Consider the following 23,381-nt stretch of genomic DNA (forward strand, 5'->3'; position numbering starts at 1 on the left):
AAAATGAGGGCAAAGAGATATTTTTAAGGGGGAGTTTGGGATAGCAGAATATCTGTGGACGTCCTCTGAGGGGCACAGAAGACAAAGAGGTGAGGGGAGGAAGGAGGTAACTGTGGAAAGAGTCACAGAGAACTCTAAGTGGGACCAGACCAGGCAGGGAGCTCTGCAGGGAGCAGCAGCAGAAGGAAGTGAGAGATCTTTCAGCTCAGTCCCACCTCTGGTGGGAAGGACACAGATTGGGGACACTCAGGCAGGGAGGACTCAAGTGGGGAGGATTCAGCCAAGGAAGACACAGATAAAAGAGATTCAGGCTGGGAGGACACAGGAAGAGAGGATGTAGGTGGAAAGATTACCTGTCTGGGAAGATGCTCCAGGTCTGTACCCAGTGCAAGCAGATTCGGGCTCAGATGCAATTCCAAGTGAGGTCCTGTCTGCAACTTTGGGGGGTTCTCTTTCCCCCAGTATGTTGGGGTCTCCAAGGAGCTAGTTTGGGAGAGAAGAAACACTCCTGCAGGCCTGCCAGTCATTCCTTCTGACGATGCTGCCCTACCTCCCTCCCCCAGGTCTGCTAGCCTATTTCAATGCACCCAGGCCATCACACACCAGGAGCTGGGCCAGGGCTAGTCAGTCAGTCAGACAGGCTGGCATTACAGGCAGGCTCAGCTACTCTGGGAAACAGCTGGGTGCAGCAGGGCCTGAAGAGCCACTTGCTCCCCTGGGATCCATGGGGGTGGGGACCATCCTGCAGACAGCAGGCAGGCACTGATCTGGAAGCCATCTGTTGGGTCAGAAACCCTGGCCCTCCATCCAGAGAGTGCAAAGCCCACTAGCCTTGCTCTCTCTCTGGCCTCAGTGCCCTCTCTGACTCTCACTGCCAGCCCTAGGATAGGCAGATACAGCCCTGCCATCAGGCCTGGGGAGGCTCTGAGTCCTTCTCCCAGCAGCATCCAGCCAGGGATCTTCCAGGACCAAGACCCAAAGACACTCCTGCCTCCTTTACTCCCTCTGCCATGCTCTCCTTGCTGCTGTCCACAGTCCTGAAGGCAGGCCTGCTCTCTAAGACACAGTTCGTAGGAATCATTGCTTTGGTTGCTATGTGTGTGGTATGGGAGAGGGGTCCCTAGGCTCATCTCTCCTCCCATGTACCTCATAGTGGCTACTGGGTAGCAGTGCAGCTGAGTGATCAGACACTGAGTTTGGAGCTGAAGGCCGAAGCTGGAAGCCCTGCTCTATCCTTGTGTTTCTTGTTGGCCTGGACAGTTCGCCCTCAATTTTCCCGTTTGTGGAATAGGGCTAGTGATAGTGCTTGCCTATCCATCAGAGAGTCCATTGAGTCTATGTGGTTAACGCCACATAGGGAAGAGCCTGTTCATACAATCCTTTAATCCATGTTAAAGAAATATAGTTCAGTTCTGTAAACTCATCTGAAAATCAGATGTATTGTATTGAAGCAAAGAGCTAAGAGTCCCCAGGAGGGAGGCGTGAGCTGGGTTCTGGGCTGGTGTCCTCCTCTCAGTGATTTTGGTACCCTAACCAGCCATAGCTTCTTCCTCAGCCCTGTAGGCAACTCCCCTCCACAGGCCCCAAGATAGTTCAGTGGCACAGTCCTGATGAGGGAGGATGAGTGGTGCTGGGTGTCCAGGGAGCTCAATAACTCTGTATTCTTGTCCCTCTGGGGGGGATCAGAAGTCCAAGATCTCCACCTTCGAGAAGATGTGGGCCTTCATGAGCAGCAAGCCCTCGGCACTGGTGAAAAACAATGAGGAGGGTATTCAGAGGACACTGACAGCTGACTATGCGCTGCTCATGGAGTCCACCACCATTGAGTATGTGACACAGCGCAACTGCAACCTCACCCAGATCGGGGGCCTCATCGACTCCAAGGGCTATGGCATCGGCACCCCCATGGGTGAGCAAGGCATGGGAGGAGGGGCCGGGCCTGCCCCCACCACTCATGCACCCCTTTCTCTCCTCCTCTCCCCTTTCATGCCATAGAGCCTGGAGATAAGGGTGGTCTGAGTAGTAAGTGAACAGAGACAAACTCAGGGGGAGGGCAGGAGAAGCCAATGCATAAAGGTCATTGTTCTTCTAACCTCCCCTTGCAGAGTCAGCCCAGACACCCCAATATTCCAGGGACTCTGTATATAGGTTCTCATGGGCAAGACACCCATTTGGATCAGGATCCTTCCTGAGATTTCACCAGCACCTTCTGGAAGGTGAAGCAGGGTGGGCAAATTGAGTCAAGGGGTCACCTTTAGGTAGCAGATGAAAACTAGATTTCTGGGCATGAGTCAAGCAGAAGATGCTGGTGCCAGTTCAAAAGGCTGCAAACTCAGAGCTTGCCCCAGTGTTCTGAATCAATACTCCTTCCATCAAAGGGAGCTCTGACAACAGAGACCCACTTTCTGGAGCTCACTGAGCAGGTGCTGGTGGCTGGTGTGCTGAGGCCAGGCTCTTCTCCTCCCTGCCCCCACCAGGCTCTCCGTATCGGGACAAGATCACCATCGCTATCCTGCAGCTGCAGGAGGAGGACAAGCTGCACGTCATGAAGGAGAAGTGGTGGCGTGGCAGCGGGTGCCCGGAGGAGGAGAGCAAAGAGGCCAGTGCTCTGGGCATTCAGAAGATTGGAGGCATCTTCATTGTCCTGGCTGCTGGCCTCGTCCTGTCCGTGTTGGTGGCCGTGGGCGAGTTCGTGTACAAACTCCGAAAAACTGCAGAGCGGGAGCAGGTGAGACTGAGAACTGGAGTCTTAGTGGGAAAAGGGGGCCAGGAAAGAAGAATCAACTTGAGTTTCAGACCCCACCCCACCCCACCATAGGCTGGAAACTCTTGGGATCTAAGCCTGTCCTCACCTGAATCCACCCTTTCTCTGCTCCTCCAGGAAACTTGAACAGTCCTCTACCCCTCCCCCCCCCCCCGCCCAACACCCACTCTAAGTCCCACTTCTGGCTCAGTCCACCATCCCCAGAAGACCAAGTCTGACCTTCCTCCCTCACTTTCCACCTCCACCTCCACTGTGCTTCATTTAACATTTCATCCCAGCTTCCCTTTCCCGGTGAGCAGCCCTGTGGTCATTGTACAGAGTGAAAGGACATTAGACTACATTAGACTCTCCTCACTTTCACATATATGTGGAAACTCTTGTCACCAGCTATTTCAAATAGGAGATAGCTAAGAGGCTCATGCTGATCCTTCTATCCCATGGGAGCTAGGCTTTGGCACTGGGTCCAGAGCCAGTGAGATTCCAAGGGAAGAGGGTTTAAGTGCTGATGCCCATGTCTTCTGGGAGATTGTGTTAATCTATCTTCAGTGAAGACTGGCACTGGTGCACTAAGCAAAAGCACATGGTGTTTCAGTGGACGCCAGCGCAGGTTGGGGGTGGCCTTTCTCCTGGAAACCTAGATGGCGGCTGGGCTAGCAGGAAGGGGCTTGCCATGAAGCAACGTGGGGAGGGACAGGAATGAGCAGTAGTTTCAGGGAGAATGGAATGAAATTCCTCCTACTCACGATGCCAGGTCAGCAGAGAGTAGAGCATAACTCTCATTAACAACCACATTTCAGCATTGTACAGGGAAGAAAGGGGCATTTCAGCCAGGCAGTTTGGCAGGCAGGGTGAGAAATCTTTAAGAATCCACAGGTTTTTGACTAGTTTCTACCACTAGAAATGCACCCAATGGAAGTTTATAAGGGTTTATGCACTCTTACTTACTAGGATGATGTCGAAATATACATGATAGTATGCCCAAAATATGGGAGAAACTTTATTATACTAATAATACTAAGGAACCTGCTAAAAGTGAACCAATTGGAATGAGCTCCACAAGACTGCATGCCCTCCCGTCTCTGACCAGCCTCTCCCTCCCTTCCTCTGCTCCCCTGCATTTACAGTTTCTCACACCCTAAGTGCATTTCTACTTCAAAGCCTTTGCACCTGCAGTTGAACCACCGAGTGCCAAGTGCTTGACCTTTTCAGGTCAGTCAAGTTTTCACCCACATGTCTTCTATTCATTGTGCCTTCCTGTCCATGCCAGCTCCTGGCCCTTCTCTAGCCTGTTAGCTGTTTATTTCTCTTCCTATAAAGATTGTTCTCCAATATGATTTAATCACATGTTTGTTATCTGTGTCTTCCCCCTTTCACCTATAAGTTCCCTGAGCTTTCTCTCTGCTATTTGCCTAGTGCCTAGAATGAGCTTGGTCCAGGCCTGGGCTCTGTAAATGTTTGAGAATAAAGAAAAGGGGAGGTGGAGGGAAGAGATTCTATTTGTTTGATGAGCCTGGGCATCACTGGAGAGGTTGCACAGCAGATGAGAGGCAGAGTCAGGGCTCAGAAATCCGTTTCCCTGCAAGCAAGTTTTCCCAGTGCTAAAAGCATCCTCACTGGATAAGTTGAGCCATAGAGATCTCTCACTGCCTTCTAGACAAGTCATAGACAACCTCTCTGACAACCCACTGCCAGCAGATACCTGTATCTCTATCAGATAGTTGCATTCTTCAAACTAGGATGTGAATGCCATGAGGGCCTCAGTGTACTTATTTATAAATTAGGGATAAGATGCATCCTAATCTCCTAGCTGCTTTACAGGATGTTACACATGCAGCCTGACATAGGTGGAGTAAAGCTGCAAGAGTGTCTGCATGACCTCAGCACAGGCTCTAGAACAAAGGGAAAGAATTGGCATATTTGGCAAGACCAGACCTCACTGTATACCTTTTTCTCTCTCCCACTTCCCTCTCCCCGCCCACCCCACACAGCGTTCCTTCTGCAGCACTGTGGCGGATGAGATCCGTTTCACCCTTACCTGCCAGCGTAGGGTCAAGCACAAGCCTCAACCTCCCATGATGGTCAAGACTGATGCCGTCATCAACATGCACACATTCAATGACCGCCGGCTTCCAGGCAAGGACAGCATGAGCTGCAGCACATCTCTGGCCCCTGTGTTCCCTTAGGCACAGTGCTGGGGACTCCAGGCCTGAGGCAGGACAAAGGAAAGCAAAGGAGACTAGAAGGAAGGTCCCCTGTCCCCTCCTGGCCATGGGGATCAGAGCTGCTGCCTGTCTGGTGAGCCAGGAGCCATCTGCCCTTACCTCCTTGGAAACCAGCAGCCCCAGGCCAATTGCTGGGGCTTCATTCTCCTTTCATTTCCTCTATGGGTTTCTAAAGCTGCCAGTCAAGATAGCCAAGGCCAAAGGAAGCACACGCCTCTCTCAGGCCAAACCTACCTGCCCTTCAATAGCCCTGTATGGTTAGAAGCAGCTTCCGCAGCCCCACAGAGGCCAAAGAACATGGAAAACAGCTCTTCTCTCCATTCCTTCCCTATGAGCCTGGGCTTTCTGGGGCTTGACCAGGAGATCAGAATTACAATCCTTGGGAACTTAAGGATCTTAGAATGCAGCTGCCATTGGGAGTTAAAGATGGGGAATAGCCAACCCACATGCCTAGACTGAGGGAAGACTTCAGCTCTCAGAGACTACATAGTTCCTGTCTCCTGGACTTGGCATCACCCATGGCAGCCCCTATTTGAGCAGAATTAGAAGCAGAGCTTTATTAGGAAAGTTCCAGAGAGGAGTTTGCGCTTCGGAGATAGGAGAATGCTGCCATCATAGACAATATCTTCGTGGCTCCCATTCCACTAGGAAGTGGGACAAATCAGAGAAAATTTTCTTTATGGTTTGAGAAGAGATGACCCCTTAATTTCTCACAAAGAATTCCCAGAGACTCAGCTGGTATTTGAAGCCCAAAGGAGCAATGACCTCTAGGGGAGTCCCAATGGCAAAAGAGTCATTGGATCTTCCTATGTTGGTCAACAAGCTGCTTTCTAAACCCTGAGAGAACTGGGGAGCTGAGGCTCCTTCACATCTATCTACTCCACAACAGCTCCTGGTGGGCCATGACCTACTTGTGTCGGATGGAAGAAAAGTGGCTTAAACTCAGTGAAAGTTATCACCTTCCTCCAGAGAGAAGACGGAGTCTTGCTTCACAGGCTACCTTGGGGTAGAAGGGAAAGTTAGAGGACCCAAAGGAACTATTAACCTCTGAACTTGTCAAGCCTAACACCCCAGATAAAAGTTGTCATAATGGTTGAGCCCCTGAGTGTGAGGGGGAGAAGCTGCCTCCTGGAGAATTAACCAAAGAGCTCACCAGAGACACAAGGCCATCTAGGCCCCTGGTCTCTTGTCCATAGCAGCTGGGGACCCCATGGGGCATGGTGGTACAGTAGAGAAGGAGTAGCAGATGAGAGGTTTCAGTAAGGAATAGACCAGCTGGCTGTTATGGATGCTTTGAGACTCTGGAAAATGTGTAAAACAGGCAAAGCTCAGGAGCAAAGTGTCCTTAAAGATAACAGAATGGGCCAGCAAGGCTGCCCATGGTCAAGGCCAGAGGGCAGTCTTTGAGCAGGGATATAGACTGGAAACTCTCTGAACAGGGACCCAGGAGAGAGCAACCAGCCCACTCCCAGAGGAGGCTGAGCATGTAAGTCTCAAAGATCTTCACTGAAGTGAAGGGTAACCTCTAGGTCCTCCCAGGGACTCCCCAAACAGTGAGCACTGTGAGATCACCAGATACATACAATCCCCCTCCAAACTGTTAGCTTCAGACCAAATCAGCCAGTTGCCAGCATCACAGCTGCTACAATAGGCTGCATATGCAGGATAGGGAAGAGGGATGGTCGTGCAGTGTAGCCAACACATGTACCACGAGGAAAAGCCATGCTATGGTGAGTTTCCACATGCAGACACGTATGTGCTTTGCTGGGTGTCTTTGAAGGATGAGCTTTGGTAACTAAGTAAAGGAAAGATTTGGACTTAGAAAAGAGTCCAGGGCATGCAATAAGAAGAGAATTCTTTGAGTTCTGGCTGTGTTTATGTGTGTTTGTGTGTGCGTGCACACACACACATGAGCATGCACACAGTTATACCTGTATAATACATATATACATATATGTATGCTTGTGTGTGAATTGGGGAGAATGGAAATGAATCTGGCAAACAATGCCCCGTACCTATTGAAAACAGAAAAAGCCATGTTGAGAGGAACTTGGGTGAGTAGTATATGGACTGCTGTTTACTGGAATTGTGTGCATTTGTGCTCCAAAAGGCAAAGAGGAAGGATAGGACTAAACCTGCAGCATTGCCAAATATGTCTAAAAGGAGAAGCCATATCAGCCATGTGGGAACATAAGCCCACTATGCATAATGCTGATATGTGCCGGAGGCTGCAGAGGCAAGACATAACTGGATGGATGGGCAGCAGGTCAGTGCATGTTGTGTGAGAGAAGTCAGAGGAGGGAGGTTGTGAGTGTATGGAAGTCTGCTCGCCCATATGTTCACATACAGCTTCCAGCGCACAACAGGGCAGAGATGGACAATCAGGAAGGCAGGGAACCACGGTCTATTTGTTCTTGCACCCTGGGGAGAGAGCACTTGTCACCACGATTTGCCAGGATTGTATTGTTGTCATGGCAGGGGAACTGGCTGAGTGGGGGTGACCCCCATTGGGGACTCGTGGCTGTGGCACTGCTGTTCTCAGCTGCATCTCATTGGAAGGAAAACAGTGTGTCCCAGCAGTCCCAGATAGCAGGAAATCTAGGGTTATGTAGCCAATCTCAGTAGCCAGTGACTAGCCGTGGTCTGCCTTTCTCAGACAGAACTTCACAGTGCATGCACGCACCAGAGAGTGTGGCTTTGTGTGTGTTGCTCCAAGAATATGCCCTGTTTTTTGAGGCTGTGAGCTTACATTGGCATTGGTGGGAAGGAAAGGAAGTGGCTTGGAGTAGGGTGAGGTCTCATCAAAGAGAAAAGGGTGAAATTCAGTGGCACAATTCAACCTGAAAACCTCTATGAGAAGTGCTGGAATGATTTTCATCCCCCTGTGTGAATGGAGCCACTTCCTGCTCAGCTGCCCTCCACTGGGCCTTACGTTCACATACAGCCACAGTCCAGTCTCTGTTTGTCTATCACCCACCCAAATTCAGATTGTGCCAGAGAACTGTGCCCGTGTTTCTGTTGCACTGACTCCGTGGGGTTCTGAAGATGCTGCTCTGTCATGGCATCTGTCCCCAGTAGGGCAAATTATGTGGAGTTAAGGTTTTGATCTGCTACCATTGAGCATAGACTGTGCTGCAAGGGTTAGAACCAAAGGAGGTGGGATCTCACTGCAGGAGGCAGGACACATGCTACAGGGAATGGAACCTACACTGCAAGGGGTGGGGCAGTGAGGAGGCTCTCTTGTGATTGGCTGCTCTAGAGTGACAGGTGGGGTGAGTGGTTTGAATGGAATAGAAAGTGTAATCTGCCCGAGCAGGTGCTGGATTGAACCTGTCTGGCCCCCACCTGTCATCCTTATCCCACCCCCATCCCCAGATGCCAGCTCATCCTGTCAACCTGTTCAGCCAGGCCCAAATGAGGGCTGCAGTGAGGCCAACCATGAATCCTCCTCATTCCCCTCCCTATCTGTTCCTGGCCTCTCGGCTGTGCAGGTACAAGACCCTGAGTGTCTGAGGTCCATTCTGAGTGTCTCTATGGATGACTACCCCCACAGCTGTGGTACCAGTCTAAATCTCTGAAGTGGAGGAAGGGATTTCTCACTTCCCCAAGACCCAGCTCTGCCCATGGAAATCCTGATCCTGTCTGGGGAAGGCACCCAGAAGTAAAAGTCACCATTTTTCTCTGTCAGTCCCAAGACAGACAGACTAACACACACTGAGAACAAGGTGGAGAGATCCCTTTGCCTTTTCCAGGTGCTGTGGGGAAGGTGGGTGCAGCTGCTGCTTTCTCGCTCCAGCCCTTCCCAGCTGTAGGCACAAACATCTGAACTAAGCCATGTCTGGAGAGCCATCTGGGAAAGCTGGGTTTGTAAACAGCTGTATGGACTTACTGTTGGGCATGGGGCAGCCCCATGGACAGATACAAGAAGAGAGCTCGACTAGGCAGATGCAGCTGGGAACTGTCTCCCAGGTTGGGTGCACACATCAGGACCAGGCGCCCCACTGCTGGCTGCCTCCAAGACACCCTACCCTGTGTTCCCTAGCCAGTCTGAGCCATGCCCTCATTTTAATCCTGAATTTGCCCTGGAGTAAAAATTTCAGAGTTGAGGCCATACATGAAATCACAAAACCATTGCTGGTAGAAGGTTAATGTTCTGTACTATATATATATGAATGTAAAAAAGATATATATATATATGCTGTATATATATATGCACAGTGTACATAGGACCTGTAGCCCCGTGTACATGCTCCCTCCCGCACGTCTGCACACAGAGTGTATATAACCCAACCAGTGTGGGCAGGGACCAGGTGAGAGATGGGAGCTAAGGTAGTAGAGTCTGGGATATTGGGGGCAGAGCCTGCCAGGAGTAGGGGCCACAGAACCCCTCAGTGGGATGGGCTTCTGCATTCATCAGTGCTCTAAGCCCTGGAGAAGAGGCAGAACCATGGGAGTGGGTTGGGATAGGGACAGAAGAGGCCTGGAGCAACTTTCCTGCCTCTGAGTGCCTAAAGTGGGCAGCAGGCCTCTGTCTGTGGGCAGTGGCATACTAGTCCTGGGCCCTGAGACTGTGGCATAGTTGCCTGCTGTGTGCCAGGTAGGTGATGGCAGCAGGGGAATGAAGGTGGTACTGGTTACACACTGTGCAAAGTCCACAGGAGCTAATTCCCTTGCGCTTTGTCCCCAACTTCTGAATGCCATACCTTCAGTATGTCTCTATTTGACTGCTCCAAACTGGGGGGCCTCCAGATCTGAAAGCACTAAGGACCAGCAGTGCTGGCCAAGAGTGTGGCCCAGCTAACCACATCCAGCCCCACTCAACCAGAGGCCAAAGACAGTGATAAAGGGTGAGGGGAGAGGCCAGGATCCCTGTCTAGCACAGCCCCTGCCATCTGTCCACCTTCCCTCCTGTGGCATCTAACCCTGTGAACAGTTAGCAGGGAATAGCCCCTCAATATCTGCTGACCTCTGGCCCTACCCCACCTGGATCTGTCTGCTCTTCCAAATGTCTATCCTTTAGCTTATGGTCTGGCCTCCATGCTCAGGGCAGCTCTGGAGCATGTAGAAAGCAGGCTTGAGCACTGTCCTGGCCTCCCCTTAACTCCTCTGTGTGGCCAACTGTCTGCACAGCACCGTGAGGGCTCCTTGGGGGCCAGAATTCCCTGGAACCCAGTCCCTGAGGAGGTGCCAGCATGGCTCCAGGATGGAATCAGGGCTCCAGAGGCCCTTAAGCCACTGTGTCCAAGTTCCCTGCCCGCCTCTGCTAGTCCCCTTCCTGGCTGGTCGTCCCAGGGTGGGGACTTAGGTCCCCGTCCCTGAGGCTAAGCCCCCAGGACAGCACCATTTGAGACCCCTGGCTCATCCCATCCCCAGACCAGAGTGCCTGGATGCCCCCCATCCCAGCTCACCATGGTTCCCACACACTGGTCTCCGGGCCTTTCAGGGGACACCCTTTGTGGACATGCAGAATTTCTATGAATATAGTTTTTTGTAAACATTTTGTAACAATTTGGGTTTCATAGTAACTGTGTTACTTGCCAATCATTCTAGGCTGATGTAAATAAATTTCCAAACAAATCTGATTATTTTCCTTTTTAAGACACTGTGATATATCAAAGTGCACAGTTTGCTGTATGAAGTAATATGGTTTTAAATTTTAAATAAAGCAATGTTTCTAGAAAACATCTTTTCTCCCTTCCCCTTTTTTCCTTGAAATCAGGGGATAACAGGTAGTTAGGCTGTGCCACCATCCCCAGAGCAAGACGCTTGGGCAAAAGATCCTGGGGAAACATGGATGGCTCTAACACAGGCTCTAAGGCTCCTATTTCTGATATCATCTTGACTTCACCTGACATCCTCACAGCTCCTTGGGGAGTGGTCATGCCCCTATGTACCCCCTATCCCTTTGATTACAGTTGGGAGGATAGGGCCACCCAAACAGATGCGGCCTAGGACCAATCCCAATAACACTTGGTAAACAGTATTGGGTATTCAAGGCTCAGGTCCAGTTCTTCAGTTTCGTTTAGGTTCACAGTGTTGGGCCTCCAGGACTCTGCCCAATGGAAGTTCAGGGCTGGGGTGGGGGCGAGCAGAGATCAAACTCAGGGCCCTGCACATTTCAGGCACGTACCCCTTACCACAGAGCGACCCTCAAAGCTCCAGGGCCTACAGTATTTAGCTAAGCTCGGTGAATCAAACTGAATTTTTTTCAAACTAAAAATGCGGAAGCTTGAAATCACTAACTAGCTCTTGGGAAATGGATGCATATAATCAGGGTTCAAAGCAGGACATCTTAAGCAAGGAGGGACTGAAAACAGACATGAAACCTAAGGATGAGATGAGGGAGCAGGACCAAGTTGGGTCCCCAGTGGGTCCCAGCACTGACTCCTCCAAGCAACCACCACATCTGAGATGTGCACTGGGAAACCAAAGTATATTCCAGGGCCCTGACAGCCAGGAAGGAGAAACGGCCACCCCACTGCCCCCGCACAGTTGCTTCTTATCATCCAGGAAGCTGAGATAGAATTCAGAGTGACGCTGCTGAAAAACAGCCTGTTCCTGTGTCAGAAACAGCCTAGTAGGGGCAGCACGCTGGCCTCTGTCTTCCAAATCTCATGTAAACAAATTTAATTGGTAGTAACTAATTTACATGCAGCCTCCCTCTTTCCTTCCCCTATGACATCATCTTAATCAAAACTCATAATTTTTAGCTCTTCTATGTAACAAGGGAAGTGTGAAGCCCTTGACACCCATTAATTTCTTCCATATTCACCTCTGACCCTCACACTGCCCACACTCTCACTCCACAGATCCTTTCAGTCCAAATATCTACCACCCTGCCTCATTGCTAGGTGACAGGTGGCCAGGGGAGTGACACTGACTGGGTCAGCTCAGATCAGTTGGCCAACTCATCTAAATACATAACACAATTCTGAATCCAGGCTCTTTGCTTTAGGAGAGTTCAAAAATGGGAAAATTTTAAAAAGAACTATATGGGTTGGGCAGGTCTTCTAAAATGTGTCTCCTGCTCCATAAGCTGGCAAGTATCACACAGATTATGTCCTCACAAAGCCATGCAGAAAAGACGGAGCCATAAAAGCTACCATGTTGGAAATTCTGCCCAGCTCATCTCCTCCGTGGTCCTCCAGTCCCGTCCCCCCCCCCCCCCCGTGACCCTGCTTTAGGATGTTACTGTCTACCCCCTCAGAGTGGGAGTGCTGCTTTTCTCTTTAGTGAGGGGTTCTCCAAAAAGGTGAATCCCACATTAACAGGCACTGAGTACTTACCAAATTTAACAGACATCACTTTAGACACATTTTCTATGGAGTGAATAGTGACCCCTAAATGCTATTAACAACCCTTCACAGTGAAGGAGACGGAAATGTGTGTGGACTTGCCCAATATCCCATGGCTAGTGAGCGGAGCAGTCTACACACTAACTTGGGTTACCAAGCAGGACTAGCCCTTCCCAAGTACCTTATCTTCATCCACCATCCCAAAAAAGTATGAGGTACTGACCCTGGAGCACCCCACCTCCCTATTTCTATCATCTCCTAAAGGAGGAATGGAAAAGGACATAAAGAAGAAAAGAATCTGGGGCCTTGAAAATGGGAAGGGCTTCAAGAAGAGTAGGCTTCAGGAGGAGGATGGTGAGAGCCATCAGTGTGTTGTTTCAGGCCTTATTGCTGTCAGCCTCACCAATACTATTCAGCTTCTCCTGAGTCCACGCCCTTCACTGAATCATACAATCAAGGCTCCATCCAGTACACTTAGAAGGAAGCTGATGATGTGACGGGACCCTCCCACCCCTACCAAGTGGGACTCTATAGATTAGAGATGGCTTCTGCACTAGGGAGCACCCCCCTTCTCCATCATCATTATCATTATTGTCAGCATCATTTCTACTTCCACGGACTTTATAGGACTTGTTTTTTCTGAGGCTTTAGCCTAACCCAGCACCCACTTTACCTCCCTGGCTTGTCACACATACTGGGGTATCAACAATCTCTGGTGCCCAACCTAAACTAAAGATTGGGGCATATGTATACCTCACTCTCTCCTCCCACATTTCACCAAGACTGGTGACTTGGCGATGATTAGATAAAATGGTACCAAAGTAGACTTCAGATCCTGGGGTGACCCGTTCTAGCAAACCCTCCCCTTGATTTGTGTCTAACTTGACCTTCAACCTTGACCTTCTCTTGATGCTTTAAACAGAAAGGTCTGAGCTCCAGTGAATGGGCTCCTACCACCTACAGGTTCCCAAAACCATCCAAATCAGGAACCTCCCTCTCTCCTGTCATTTCCTATAGCAAGAGCCCCTCTGCACTCAAGTTAGAGGGGAGAATCAGAAGATAAGCTTCATGGCCCCTTTGCACCCTAAGTTAAGAAGATGACTCTCTCAAACCTTAATAACTGCCCACCTCAGGATGGGGAATCCCATTCTGACAGCATAGGCAGCTCAGGTTTGTATAAAAGTGAGAGTCTCTGGATCAAGCAGGCATTCTATGTCCAATAGCTGGCTAGTGTGGGGCGCAACTCTTCTTCACTCAGCTCCCCCTTCTCCTGCTTCTGTACCCCCCAACCCTGGGAGCTACAGAAGGGGTCAGGACCAGGGCACTCCTGAATCAGCTGGACTAGGGCCCTGGGCTGCCGGGGGACCTTGATGACACTTCCCTGAGAAACAGAAGCTGGTGTTTCAGAAGCATCTGTCATTATGAAAACAAAGTTGCCAGGCCATTTTTTCTTTGACTATTTTTACTGCGGTTTCATTATCTTATGCAAATGAGACCGCTGATGAAGCCTTTCTGCAGGGTGGCCCATGCTGGGACCAGCTCTACCAACGGGATTTATTGCTGGCCTTGGCCTCCAGACAGGATGGAGGATGAGGAGGCCCTGTGGAGCTGGTTTCCGGAGCAGTCGCCCTACCCTGCACACGTGCCTCCCCACCAGACCAACGTCAAGCTCCTGTTTCCCTCCCAGGAGGCCAATCCTTGATTTCTAAAGCCCCCATCCCCACCCCTGTGCCTGCCCAGCCTGGCTGAGAATTTATGTTCTCAATTTCTCAAGAGCTAGAAGACAGAGTGGGCAGTAGCCAGCAGGATGGAAGAGTGAAGGTGAGAGCAAAGCAACTGGGCTTCATCCCACCAGGGAGCTCGGGCCAGAGAGAACTTGCAGTTCAAGACTTTCCTTTCCAGGGACTTGGCTCAGTGAAAAAGAATCTAGATTCAATTCCTGACACCACAAATAAAGGAGAGGGAGTCAGGGTACATAGACTCCAGTCTTTGGTTTAGGCTGGACCCAGGAGTTGTCAATGCCTGACCATCCTCTTGATAGCCACAGGCAGCAAGTTGGATACTGAAGCAATTTAAGGATAAGAATCTGGAACTGGTGTGGAAGTGGGAGGAACAGAAGCATATGCGAAAGGTGGATAGACAGCATTCTCTCAGACCCAGCTTCACGGGGCTGGGGGAGCATATTACCTGCCCAAACCCCAGATAGCAGGTGCCAGGATTGAGGGAACCCAGGGATGCTGCTTCTTGCTCCACACATAGACGTCCCCCACCCAGACACCTGCCCTACTTTGAGGGGCCCAGTTTCTGTCCGCTTTAGGCTGGCTCTCCAGGCATCTCCCCAGTACGCATACTTCCAAGAGTTTGTAGTGCCCACATAAGACAACTTCCTTAGTAGAGCATGCTGGCCTCCATCCAGTCAACTCTGGGCCCTGGATTTAGTGTGCTGTGAAAACCATGTCCCTTTTTCTCCTTATTCAATCCCAGACTCTAAGCATCCTCCAGAGTCTGTTGTGATAGCCACTGTGACATGTATAAGTCACCATGTTCTAAGAGCTTCTGCTTCTTCAGGACCCTCCTTCACAGTCATGGAGAACTTGGTGATCCAGTCCCTAAGCTTTGGACCATGGTGGGACACAAGATGTAAAAAGCAGAAGTTTTCCAGCCCCACACCACCCTCACCCCACTCACCTTCAAGGAGATAGTCCCAGTGGTTTATGACCCAATGTTGCTGGCTTTGTTCTCCTGGCACCATTTCCCTGACTTCCAGTGCACCCTGCAATTCTAGAGTTACCCCTCAACTACAGTCAAAGACTGGAAAGTTCTTGACTTTCTTTTCTAGAACTTTCCATAAAAAACAATAAAATAAAATAAAAATAAATAAACAATAAAATTTAAAAGTAGCAGCAATAAAAAGTGTCAGATATGGAGATAGAGAGGCAGCAAAGTGAAGAGGGCATTTGCCTTGTGTGCAGCTAATCAAGTTTGATCCCCAGCACCCTTGAACCATGCCAGGAATTGTCTCTGAGCACAGAGCCAGGAGTAAACCTGAGAACAGCCAGATATGGCCAAAAAAAGATTTTTTAAAGAAGGGTCAGCTAGTTTAATGACAACTCCAGATGCAACTCTACATAGCACATGGGTACTTCCTGACATCAAACTCTCAACAGAGAACTCTGGGAGCCAAGGTAGCATATCCTATTTCACAGACGTAGACACTAAGGCTAATAAAGTAGAGAATAACTCACCTCCAAACACCCAGCTAGCCTTCAGAAGTAGCCTCCTAGCTGGTCTCCGTAGGATAGAGTCAGTGAAGAAATGAATGACTGGGTTAGAGGACAGCCCCTCATCAATGCAGTTTATGGGCAAAGAGGAGCATCGCTGCTTGTAGAGAAGAGAAAAAAATCCAAACTTGATTGGGCCAAAAACGAGAATTACTAATTACAGCCGCTCAAAGCAACGACCTACCATTTATGCCTAATTGCAGTGCAGCCCAATAACAATTATGCACATCAATAAATGTGTCAGATTAACTTAGTTGTAAGTTTTATTTGATTGCAACACTGAACCCTGTTTGTGGTGGCTTAAACTTGGGAAGCTGTGGCCATGGTGTTGGGTTGCCTCAGTCCCTTCTGGAAGTGAGGTGTACCCACTGGTACTGGAAGAGAAGGGGAGAAGAAGAGGAGCATCTCTCTTGCCGCAGCATGTCTGCCCTGGCAAGCATGAAGGAAGCAGGTTGGTGGGGGGTCTTGTCTGGGTGTGCCACGTCATGAGCCTCCCCTCTTTGCCTCCATGCCAAAGGCAGCTTCCTAATTAGAACATCCATAACCCTCAGCATCTGCTCCCAGAGAATTCAGCTGCTCTAAGATGAAGAAGTCCATTAACTTTATTGCACAAAACATCGGACGTGCTTTTAGACAGAGGATCAGTGCCAAGTGAGATAAACGACTGAAACTTGCCAGAGGGCTGGGCCCCAACTTTCTGCTGTCCCCAGCTGGGTCCTCAGGACTACCTCTTCTCCCTGTCCCATACCCTAGTGGATTGGCAGCATCCTGAGAGGTTGAAGGCTTGGAAACGGTGCATTTCAAATGTAGGTGCAGCTGAAGCACTGGACCTGTGTCCTGCAAGCCCATAGCCTGCTGAATGTCAGTGGCAGACATCTGATTCCCAGAATGCATCAGGCTTCCCTGCATAGAGTCAGGTGGTTGTTCCCCAGCAGCAAGAACATGGAAGCTGTGGAGGAAGAATGGGCACTTGAATCAGAAATTTCTGATTTGCCACTTAAGAGACAATGTGTGGCCTTGTAAATATGTTTTTTATCGCTTAAAGCTAGTTCATAGAATGGACTTAGTGATAGTCACATCTAAGAGGGTGTGATGCCTTAGCACAGGGCTGGCTCAAAGCAGCGACCCCTCCACTCACATCTAGTATGGCAATGGGGAGGTGGCAGCAACCCCAATGTGCAGACTGTCCTAGGTTGAATCCTGGGCACCCAGGCCCTCACTTCCTGTCTGAGAAATGGGAATTTCTCTGAAGAGAAGAGTGAGGAAGACAAGATAGTGCTTGGAGAGGAGTGCAAAGGCTCAACACCCTCCTTCTGTCAATCTACAGTCTAGCCCACAGTCCAGCACTCCCTGGGACATGAAGGAACCCCAGTCTCACTTTCCTCCCTGCCTTGGTTCCCCATTCCTGCCTCTTGCCTCTCAGCAGGCAGCCCAGCTCCCTAGCTCTCAGCTCCCAGGAACCTCTCATTCAGGGCGTCCTGGACGTCCTTTCTCAGCATCAGATTCTTTGTAATATGAATAATTAGCAGAAACAGCAGCCATTGCAGTCGCCCTCCATGATTTCTGAGCCTGGGGAGAGCCCAATTTTGCTCCAATCCGGGAGCTGTAAATTCCCATCAAGCTAAGAAAATATAGTGCAATTTAGAAACACTGATACGGCAATAAAACACAGATCTCCGGCAAATGGAATTCGGCAACATCTAAAAATGGAGCCGTACATTACCCGCCTGCAAACGCCCTCTGGGGACGGGGTGCTGGGAAAGGGGGGGGTGTTTTATGCTTAAATTGATCTTTCCTTTCTGGGTGAAGACAAGGCCACCCGCAGCTGGGCCCTGGTGTCCCCAATACAGACACCCCCCCCCCATGGCCCTGCCCAGGTCCAGAGAATGTCCTAGTCTAGTCCCATGCAGAGCTGTTGGTAGGTATTTGGGAGGGGTGTAAAGAGAAGCACACTATGGACACAGAGGCCACACAGGCTATTTTCAGTGAGCATGAGATGTGGACTCCATCCTTGGAGCATGAGACTTGTTCAAGGATATCCCTAAGCTGAATGAAAGCTGAATCTAAAGCCTGTGTCTGCCTCTTCTACTCTCACACTGCCTTACCCCCAGTTCAGGGCTTAGCCCTCACTCTGAACAAGTTGAGACTGAGCAAGCACCACCACTCACTGCTTGCTGCCTTCTGGGTCCACTGCTGACACAAGTTGCTTCCTCCCTCTGCTTCCAGGCAGAGAGCAGCACTCTTTCCTAAACAGGGCAGAAAGAATGGAGTACAGGGTTGTTCTGAGAAGGGCAAATGGATAAAGGACATGCCCAGAGCTCCTAGAAAACCCAATACCTCCACCTCTCCCAAGTTGAGAACAACTTTATCATAGATTTGATGTAAGGCACAGCTTACTCCTACATTCTGTCTCTTATTTTCTCATTCTCTTTCTTCCCTCTTTCTCACATACTCATGCACACACACTCTACATGTATCCATGTATTCACTCACACACATAAATATGCTCTCACACACAATTCTTCTGGGTTGGACCCTCCACTGGACTATGAAACCTATGTGCAGAGAATGGTGGTGTACCCATTCAGGGTCCCCACTAATGCTTGGAGTCTCTGGAAACAACTCTCCCTCTTATTTCAAATCCCAGAGCTCTACACAGGCAAGAAAAGGAAGGTAGTCTTGTTAAACATTCCAGTTCTAGAATCAGATACTTGGCCTAGCTAACATCTTAGGTCCCTCTTGACTGTATGATAACAAGTTAAAGTCATTTAACCTTTCTAAACTTCCTCATTCTCATCTAAACATGCATTTAGAATGGTAATGAAAGGATTTAGTAAAGTAATATGTATAAAGTAATTACCGCTAGAGAGGACATAAACTACAACTCCAGGGGCTGGAATCACAGTGCAGTTAGTAGGGTGCTTGCTTTGCATGTGGCTAACCCAGGTTCAACTCCTGGCATTATACATAGTTTTTTGAGCAACTCTAGAAGTGATCCCTGAGTGCAGTGTCAAGAGTAAACCATGAGTACTGCCTGGCATGTACCCAAACCCAAAATATATAAATACAGTAGGGAAGGAGAACTGAAGAAAAGACAGGGGAGGAGAGGATATGGGCAGAGAAGATAGGGTAGGTAGATTAAGAGAAAGTAGATTATATAAGGACACATTAGGGTTGATTAGGACAGAGTAGATTAATTTAAAGGATGAGGAGGGGAGAGCCCAAGGAAGGGAGAGAGAAGGAAGAGAATAAACTGGGGGGGGGGTTGATAATGCTAAAACAGCAAATATTCCCAATATCTTGATGGCTCAATCCAATGTTATCTGACGTGTTGAATTCTCTGGACCAGACCTCTGCATAGCTGCACTCTCCTCTGAAACTGCCATCACAGGCTGCTTTACTTCTGCTTTACTTCTCCACACAGCATTTTCCAGAGTGGCTAAAATTCCCCTTGAAAGTACAACAAAGACCAAGGTGCAGACATAGATAGATAGCCTTGCATGTGATGTGTGTATGAGTGTGGGAGGTTGCTTTTAGTTTATTTAACGTGAAGAGAGATTTTGTGGAGTTTCTGAGAGGTTTGTTTCTGGAAATAGGGTCGTAGTTGGGCCAGATAAGGGTGTTCCCCATGAAGCACTTTTCACTCCTCAACTGAGGCAAAACACAAAAAGAAGAGTGGAAGAGTGGCAGGTGTGAGTTCCACAGTCTCTCCTGCTTCACCCAACAGCAGAATGTGTCTGTGTATCTATCTGGGGGGGGGGGGGCGGTCCCTGTACCAGGATGGAGATCAATGAGCATCAGCATTGTTTTCCCTGACACTGACTTCCCTTATTTGACCCCTAGATCTGATGTCCACTGACATGTGGCCCAGAACTCTCACACGCCTGCTCTCACTGCAGGGGAGATCAGCTCAGGCCCAGAACAAAGAATGACTCTGACTTGAATCCTAACCCTTAACTCTAACTCCTAACCCAAACCTTAGTCCCTAAACCCCAAACCATGACCATAACCCTAATCCAAATTTCCCACTGCTCTCGGACTCTCCCTATCCATGGCATGTGATCATAGTTTCCCTCCCTCTGGCAGGGACACCCTCTCCGGTTTGTGGGAGGTTCTGTGTTGTATCAACAGAGACAGTGATGGCAGACAGATGAAACTTCTACAATGAAACACTATCTGTAGGCAAGGTAGGTACTTCATCCCTGGGAGCACTCAGGCCTCTGATGCAGCAGAGACAGGAAGCAAGAAGAAGCAGAGCAATGGAGTGGTCAGGGCTGAAGAAGTTGCCCCAGAGTGGATTCTGGTGGACTGACCAGAACACAGTGCTTGATACATGGACCCTAATGGCCTGCATCCACCCAAATAACTGACTGGAGGCAGAAGCTCAGCCTCTGAGAGAGAGCTCCTCAGTAACAAAATTCTCAGGAACCCTCAGAAACTGGGGTTGGTAAAGAGTAAAATGGACATAAAATGCCCAACCCCAAGGCTGCAGTGAGACATCATCAGGGGAGAGAGTAGATGCTTGGTGGGGAGAAGCATAGGCCCCATAAAGACATGCTGAGCCACTGTGATGGCAAAGTGAGTTTCCTGCCCAGAATACCTTACCTGGAACGCACCCTCCTTCCTCAGCCCCCACTGGTCTGCTTTAGCTTTGAGTGTAGGAGAGCCAGCCAGAATTGGGGGACCAAGGAGTTGTGGCTTCAGATCTGTATTCAGATACTGAGCTGAATACCCCAAACTAACCTGGGTCCCTTGCCCAAAAACCTGGTTCAGAGGTAGGGTGAGACTTAAAGAAGGAGAAGGGGCTCAAAAAGGGAAGAAAAGAAAAGAAAATCAGAAAGCAAATGAAACTCCAGCTCTTCTGAGTTGCCTATTTATTGTCTCCCTCATTGACAACTTATCCCCATGTACTTAAACAGGATTTGAGGAGCTTAAAACTAAATACACTTAAAAGGAAAGAGTTGTAAAAGCAAACTAGCACAAAACTCATGCAAAGGGTGAAATATTTTTATTTCCTTAGAGGCCAACTGTGATCATGAAGGCAGAGTTTCTGACCAAGTGCCAGGAAAGTGGTGTGGGGTTCCCTAAAAAGTCAAAGAATTTCTTAATTCCTGATTTGGTTTCCCAAAGAACTGGGGCCTTGTCCAGACATCCTCCCATGCATCCCAACAGCTCCCCTTTGTGTTTGAGCAGAGAAGGCTGAAGTCCTGGGTCTATTCTAGTACCTCTCAGACAGAGTCTTGGGAGCACTCACTTTGTGTCCCAGTACAGAGATACAGATCTTGGGAGTGGGGGGACCTAGGTACTCCTGGCTGAGACTCAAGGTCTTTAACACAACCAGTAGTGGTCAGGCCCCAGGTTCTCTGGTAGGTGGAATGTGAGTCTGAGTCCCCAGCCCAGGTGAGAGGGTTAGGCACTAAAAGACTGAGGGCCTAGCAGTGAGCTGATGGCTTGGCAGGGGCAGAGAAGACAGCAGGGACAGGGGTATAGAAAGCACAGGGGAAGGATGTCAAGGAGCCAATGGCCAGCACAGAAGACTGGAGTGGAACTGTTGACCTTTGCTGGGGGTAGAGGCAGAGACATGACAGTGATGAGGGAATCCAAAGGACCATGTCCTGAAGGGAGTGAGGCTACAGGTAGGTCAGATCAGGGTGGGAAGGGGCTGTGAGCTCACTCTCCAGGTTTCTCCTGGCCTTGTCCCTCAGTAGGAGGCAGCTCTGTGCTGAACCCTGGAGAACCCATCTCCCATTTAACCCCCACTCCATGAACAAGACCCCACAGCCCATTCCCCTCTAAGAAGCTAGCTCTAGTGTCCCAGGTGGTAGGAGGTAGGAGAGCTCTGATCATCCCTTTCCATCCCCCACTCAGCAACTTGGGTGCACTAGCCCAGCAGCTTGTCCTGCTTTGCTCATCTCACCCACTTTAGATAGAACATTTGCATTCTAATTTGCCTCCCCAAATTAAGCCCTTTGCCCTAAGGACTCTCTCTGCTGGGGGACTCAAGGTTCTGTTCTGGCAAGAGAATTTCTGCACAGTAGGGCCTCTCCACAGGAGCTGGCAGCCTAAGGCAGGGCCCTTGTCTGATTAGAAGGTACCCCTCCTCTCCTCAAGACCCCTGCCCGAAGCTCATGTCTCTCCCTGCACCAAGGAGATTCCTATACCGCCCCCTCTAGTCTCAGGAGGGCCATTGGGATAGGACGGGATGACTGCTCCTGGGGCCTCCTGGCACAGGGGACACATATGCTGCAGCTGCCACTTAAAAAGCATTTCTGAGAAGTGCAGAGGCGGCAGGAGCGCGCAGAAGGGCCACGCGGGGATTAGCGCAGCTCCTTCTGCAGACAGCCCTACTCTGCTATCCAAGCAAACCGGTATTTCCCAGGATGCTTTGTCCAGGCCTGGATGGCCCTGGAAAGCAAATCCCAAGGACACCTTGGGGACAAGTGGCTGCTCCCTCCCCAGAACCCACAACAACTTGGGCCAGGCCTGGATCCCCACTGGGGGAACCACGGGGATCCAAAGATCAGAAACCAGGAGCTCTCACCCCAGCCTACAGCTCATGTTGCCACCATGCCAGGTGGTCACTGCTTTTCTCCCCATCTACACCTGGGGAAATGGGGTTGCAGAAGATGAAGCAGTTTGGGATGGGGTTAAGAATGTGGGCACTGGTGGAGTGATAGCACAGTAGGTAACGAGTTTGTCTTGAACATGGTCAACCGGGTTCGATTCCCGGCATCCCATATGGTCCCCTGAGCCTGCCAGGAGTAATTTCTGAGCACAGAATTGGGAGTAACCCCTGAGCACCTCTAGGTGTGGCCCCAAAACAGAAAAAAAGATCATGGACATTGGGACACACTGACTTATTCTCCCACTCACCAGTGCTCTGTCCTTAGGCAAGGCCCTTGACCTCTCTGAACCTCAAATTCTCACCTGTGATATGAGAAATCACTGTGGGAATTAGTTGAAGAAATGGGACCAAAGAGACAAACCCACAGGTGCCAGATATCCAGCAGCTGTGGTTATTATTAGATTATTCAGGTCAATTCAGTTCGATATTTATTGATGACTTGATGAAATTTATTAAAATATATAGTCAAAATCAGCCAATTCAGATTTCCCAGCTGAGGATGATGCTAAGCATCTCCCCCTACAGTATCTGTTCTGTGCAGATACAGTTATTGGACAGCAGATACACTGGGAAGCAGGTCACCCCAAAGTCATTGTCCCTCACTCCCTCTCAGAGAAGGGGAGTCACACCCTGTGCACAAAAAAAGGTCAAAAGGAGGAGGACTGGGCAGTCATAGGGGTAAGAAGCTGGGGTCAGAATTGAAGATGCTGCAGAAGGCAGATGTAGGCCAGTATTTGACTATGAATGCCAGGAGGTTAGAAAAAATAAAAGGGGAGACTGGGGGATATAAAGTCAGACAGATTCAAGGGATTCAGACCAGTGGTTGAGAGTGGGAAGTGGAAGGCCAAAAAGACTCCTAGAGGAGGTGCAGCATCAGAGGTAAGAAGCTGAATGTGTCTAGAGAGAGTTATCAGGTTTCTGTCACCGCTGTAACATGTGAGAAATTCAAAATCAGCTCAAAGTGTTCTTATTGTTCTGGGACTAGAAGTCCAACCTTAACCTCCAGAAAGCTGATACTTCCAGAAGTGGGGGAGAAAGAGGGTTCCTTTCACTGTTCCTGCCACCCCAGAGGCCACCCCTACCTTCCATTGCTCTCCTGGTCCTCTCACCTCCTAACAGTGCCTCAGCCTCCCTGCTCAGCCGTACAGTCCAGCTGTCCCTGCTCCTTCTCATCTTTTATTTTTAACTTGTTTG

At 49.7% G+C, this 23,381-nt stretch overlaps 1 protein-coding gene across 1 annotated transcript in view; it reads left to right on the plus strand.

Annotated features, from left to right (window-relative positions):
- Positions 1 to 7,798, plus strand: part of GRIK3 (glutamate ionotropic receptor kainate type subunit 3) — a 189,436-nt gene extending 181,638 nt beyond the window's left edge. Inside the window, exons 14-16 of the mRNA XM_049774672.1 lie at positions 1,687 to 1,909; positions 2,478 to 2,728; positions 4,753 to 7,798. Of these exons, the coding sequence (XP_049630629.1) occupies positions 1,687 to 1,909; positions 2,478 to 2,728; positions 4,753 to 4,947 (669 nt within the window). The 3' untranslated portion in view covers positions 4,948 to 7,798. The remainder of the gene's footprint in view (positions 1 to 1,686; positions 1,910 to 2,477; positions 2,729 to 4,752) is intronic.
- Positions 7,799 to 23,381: the final 15,583 nt, after the last annotated feature.

Source organism: Suncus etruscus, chromosome 6, assembly GCF_024139225.1.
Source record: "Suncus etruscus isolate mSunEtr1 chromosome 6, mSunEtr1.pri.cur, whole genome shotgun sequence".
Lineage (NCBI taxonomy): Eukaryota > Metazoa > Chordata > Mammalia > Eulipotyphla > Soricidae > Suncus > Suncus etruscus.